General features: G+C 43.9%; 1 protein-coding gene across 1 annotated transcript; it reads left to right on the top strand.

Moving 5' to 3' along the window:
- The first annotated feature begins 639 nt into the window (after positions 1-639).
- On the top strand, positions 640-4,643 carry thap1 (THAP domain containing, apoptosis associated protein 1). Its single transcript, XM_028418034.1, has 3 exons — positions 640-778; positions 2,775-2,967; positions 3,470-4,643. Exons 1-3 carry the CDS (start codon positions 708-710, stop codon positions 3,851-3,853), a joined length of 648 nt encoding a protein of 215 aa, XP_028273835.1. The 5' UTR covers positions 640-707; the 3' UTR covers positions 3,854-4,643.
- Positions 4,644-5,279: the final 636 nt, after the last annotated feature.

Genomic DNA, 5,279 nt, shown 5'->3' with positions numbered 1-5,279 from the left:
GGTCAGTAGCAGTGTTAGAACAAGGTGTAAACATGGCTTTTAATAATAACTAAGTAGCTGTAAGGCTGGTTCTTTGTAGAAAGATGGGCAGTTGATTAAGATGTGTGATGTTGAAATAACAGTGTTAAAATGATTCAAGATTTTCTGATGAAAAGATGCAAGTGCAAGTAAGGCTTTCGAACGTCTGTATTTGGTGATGATGAAGCCATGTGGAAATAAGCAATGTCCCCCTGGGATTAATCAAGTATTTCTCTTAAGTTCAAAGGACTTTTTACATAGTTTAAAAATAATGGGCGGACAAATGCTGTGTTAAACTCTCAGCTTCAAAGACGTCCTGATTTTTTTATGTTACCTGATGCTGGGTTGTCATTTGTATGGATCTCCTTTACAGAGGGCCACCAAATATAAATTCTTGGGAGTTGGGTGTAATGAGAGACTTATAACTGCTGAACATGTGATAATGTGTTAAATGTTACAGGGTTCAGGCACACCGTATGGTTTATGCCGTTATGGATGTTGTTTATAGTTCTGCTCAGATAGGCCTACTGTGGAGTAAATCAACGCAGTTGGAGTAAATACTTTTTGATCCTGTGGAGGGCAGCAGTGCACCAGCGGGCGTCACAACTGCAGACTAAGAAGAAGAAGCTTCCGCGGAGCTTGGTGGAGTCCCAGTCCGGGTGTCAGTGAGTGTTGCCCGCGGAGCAGTAATGGTCCAGACGTGCTCGGCGTACGGCTGTAAGAACCGCTACCACAAAGACAAAGACATTTCATTCCACAAGTGAGTTGTTTAAGGTGTGTTGGAGCTCTTATTAGGTGTCTGGTCAGGCTGCTGTCGGACCACAAACAGAGTTCACCCACAAACGTTTATTAATCCTTCTTTTGAGAGAGCCAGCGGTCGCTGTGAGTTGAACTGGAGGCAGAATATGTCTTTAAACGGCACTTTTTACAGTTAAGTAAGTCACAGCCAAGCCCCGTTTAAAAATACTGGATGCTGTCAAGTTACTCCAAACAAGTGAAACTACACCGTGGACACGATGTCCAGACACCACGATCCTCTCTAAAGCATGTGTATTGTCACGCAGAATAAAGTGTTGATAACTGATGAGTGTGTAACACGGTTACGTTGTCCCACATGTCCACACTTGGTTTATGGACGCTTGGCTGGTGAGCTAATGCTAACCTCCCGTCGCGCTTGGTGGAACGAGCTAAAACATGTGGAGTCATGGAGACCTCCGCTTCGTGTCGGTCCCCGGAGGACGCGGCGTCCGCGGGGATTCTGCACCGAAGAGGCCGAGATGAAGGCTGCTAAGTGACGTGTAGGGCCTGTCGCTGAGCAGACACTGAGCAGGGCCTGGACAGTGGTTCAGGTTCCACCCAGGCTGTGGACACACTAGCTCTCAGTGGACGGTGTGGAGACTGGGTCTGCAGTGGGTTAATAATAACCAGAATGTCAAGACAACGTCAGCTAGCATCAAACGTGCAGAGTGTTAGTAACTTTAAAAACATGTTTTAATACTATGTAGGATAAAATAAGTGGTGATATCTGCAAACAGCGCCCTGGCACAGGCTCATTCTCAGTAGGAGGTCCAATCAAATGCATTGATAGGTTCACTATAATACAACTTGTTTTTCTTTGCTTCTTGTTGTGAGATTATTTAGTGCTACAATGCTTATTTCACAGCACCACTGTTGTTTGTAGTGTAATCTTATCTGTGCTCAGTCATGTGATTGGTTTTCCACTGTGCAGGTGATTGTAGTAACCAGGCAGTATGTAGCAGAACATCCAATGCTATGGGTTTGAACATAGACAAAGCTATAGTGGGACTGTCCAGTGGGACTGTCCACTGGGAGCTTTTGGAAATGATTTTGGAAAATTCCTGTTAGTAGTTTGATTGCCACTGCTAGGCAATCAAACTACTCTGGAATTTTCCAGAATCATTGTTCTTCACCCTCTTTCTTCTTCTTCTTTTTCATTCTTCCGTACGTTTTTTGGCGCAGTGTATCTTCAGCATACATTGACCGATTTAGGCCATTCAACTATCAAAATGTTCATCTCACAGAGGACATTCCAGGTTCAAAAAATTATAATTTTTTAAATATTAAGCAATTTCTGTGTCATTTTGAACATGGGAGTCTATGAAAGAGCCCTTCAACGAGGGTCATCTACCATCTCCTTCAAGCTACAGACTCCAGTTTAGTCTTAAAATGCTCATTAGATGCTGCTCTATCAAACTTGTATTCAGACTTTTTTAATTCCGAATTGTTTATGCGTGCCAGGCTCTGAAATTTGGAGTGGTTTTTGAAGTCTCCTCTGCTGTTACCATGGTGACAGGCTGACACACAGAGGCATACAAAGCTCTGATTCTCAGTAATTTAGAGCAATCCTTCACATCAGCGTTCAAAGCAATGCTTCAGCTGCAGCAATCAAACTTGCATTTTCTTGGAAATGCCCTTTTGTAGTTCTTATTATTGTTCTTCCATCCATCCATCATCTATTAACCCGCTTCATCCTGCCGTGCAGGGTCACGGTGAGCGGCGGGGTACACCCTGGACAGGTCACCAGTCCATCACAGGGCAACATACACACAGACAACCATTCACACACAAGCACACCTACGGGCAATTTAGAGTGACTGTAGAATGTGGGAGGAAGCCGGAGCACCCGGAGAGAAGATTTGTTGTTCTTACATATAATCAGAAATGTGACATTGTTGTACAAAACAACAAATGACAAAGTAATGTCTCTATTGATTATTTTGTATTGATTTTGCCAGGTTTCCTCTGGCTCGTCCAGATGTTTGTGGTAAATGGGTGGCTGCAATGAGAAGAAACAATTTTAAGCCTACAAAATATAGCAACATCTGCTCACAGCACTTCACCAAAGACTGCTTCAAGAGAGAGTGCAACAACCGAGTGTTAAAGGAAAACGCTGTGCCATCCCTATTCACCTTCAACCTCAGCATCAAGGTAAAGCTGCTCGGAGTCCTGATGTTTTTTTTCAGAACAGAAATGTCATTTTCAGGGTTTTGGTAGAAGACATTTTAAATACAGTTTAGATATACTGCAGTTAAAAGGGGATAATGTTTTACATGGTGCACATTTGTTGGTCTATCAGATAAAGCTGCTACTTGCTGTAGCAGTTTTGCTTGACTGTGGATATGGTTACTGCTCAGACCCGCCTTTCACAGACCAACAGGACTAGGTCCTGTACCTGTTAGTTTGATTGTTGCTGCATTTTTAAATTTATCTATGAAGAAAAGTCTCCAGAACATTGAATGCTGACTTGTGTTTTGTATGTGTGAATGTGGAGAGGACAGTGATTTGTCTAAGACACATTGGATTTGTCGTTGGCAGAGGACATAAAATATCTTTGGCTCCAGTTACTTATATTTAAGTTTATGTCATGTTGGCTGTGTTTGAAGTAACTTATTATTAAAGCAGCATTTGAATGTGTGCTTTTGTCTAACAGTCAGAGTCCCTTGAGGATCCTTTCGTGTCAGAGCTCCACTTCCCGCTTTCTTTGACCTCTGACCCTGCTGTGGAGGAGAATCCTGAGATCAGCATGCCTGACACCCGCAGCGACACAGCAGTGGTCTCCTGTGACCACAACTACACAGTTGAAGACTCAGCACAGCAAAAGAGACGCATTGAGCAGCTGGAGCACCAACTGGAGCGTCTGAGGAAGAAGCTGAAGACCGCACAACAGAAGTGCCGGCGACAGGAGAGGCAGCTCAAGAGGCTGAAGGCTGCCTGCAAGGCAGCAAAGACTGGTAGCAAACCAGCACCTGCATTCAGTGAGGGATATGTGATTTTACCCAAACATATCTACCACACACTCAAAGGCATCAAATGACAAGGAGGGATGGAGGGAGTGACAGCTGTGGTTTACCTGAGCAGCAGTTGCAATCTGCTGCAGCCAGGCAGACTGTTGAAGAGTTACTGAGCCACGCAGCAAACTGAGAGCTGCAGGACCCTTTTCTTTGGGATGGTACATGCAGATCAGATCACCTTTGGTGACTAAAGCAAACGGCTTATGTATCATTTTTACTATCATTAGATTTTCTTTCGACTAGATGTTTGGGCTGCAGTTCTTGGACATTTGGTTTTCGTTTTGCTATGACACCCTGGATTTTTACTGTAACTGCAGTTGCTAGGCAACCAGATGAAGTTTTGCTCATATATTTTTGCTAAGAAATGTGTTCCATCATGTAACTACCCTTGTAGTCACAAACTGCTGCTCGGACCGATGGCGTTGCCATGCTGTACTATTGTAGGCTAAGCTAGGTTAACTGTTCACACAGGCCTGGGATTGGTATGGACCCTCTCACACTTGTCTGGCATCGTCAGAAAAGGAAGCACCTTCACATTTTGAACTGTTCCGTTAAAGGATATGCTATGGAAGCTTAATCTCTGCTCTGTTGTTTGTTGGAAAGAGAAATGAGTGAAAACTTGTAACCAAGGGTATACATTTATTTCAAGTATAACTGGGTTCATTTGTTCTGAATGCTTTACTTTTTAATTTTTTCTTAGACGGATGCAAAAACGTGTGTACAAGAATGTGTGTTTGTACATGCAGAAGCCATGAACAGCTGCTCATGTGCAATAAATAACAAAAACAATAAAGTCCTGACACTTTGTCAGCTTCTCTTTGTGCAAATAAATGTTTGTGGATTATCATTTTTAGAGAGCGTTGCTCAGGAGGTATCCAGCTATCCAGTTTCTAAACCTTTTGGTCCATCAGATCATGGTGGCAATGGAACAGAGATTCTCTGACCTCTCTGTCTTATCATCTTTCTCCTCCATGTGGGGGTCCTTGGCTTCTCCCAGGCCAGCTGGGGGGGGTTTAATCCCTTTAGTGGATTGTGGATCAGCCTTATATTCTCTGCTGAGACTGCTCTGCTGAGACTTAGCTTCCTTTTGGTTCAGCTCTCTACCATTACATCCTGGTACAGCCCCTGCAAGGCTACACCCTTCTAGAATTGTGGCTAGTTGTCTGGAGCTGTATGCCTCCCAAGACAAACAATCCAAACATTGACCTCTGATAATGAAAGGGAATAAGAACTTGTAAACTCTGCCTAGAACAGGCAGACCTACCACTAGAAGGAGGCCTGGTTTCCAATTCCATTTTGTTTGTGTTGTTGATTAGCACCTGGTAGCTGGGTTTCTTACAGAACATGGTTGGGCTCAGGCTGGATCAGCTGTGTGGAAGGTCCATCACGGAGGTCAGGTGTAATGAGGGGGGAGGCTGTGGCTCTCCCTTCCTGGTGGCTGTTAGTGCA

Source organism: Parambassis ranga, chromosome 12 (genome assembly GCF_900634625.1).
Source record: "Parambassis ranga chromosome 12, fParRan2.1, whole genome shotgun sequence".
Lineage (NCBI taxonomy): Eukaryota > Metazoa > Chordata > Actinopteri > Ambassidae > Parambassis > Parambassis ranga.
The sequence above is the reverse complement of the archived record's forward strand: the minus strand, read 5'-3'. Positions and strand labels throughout refer to the sequence as shown.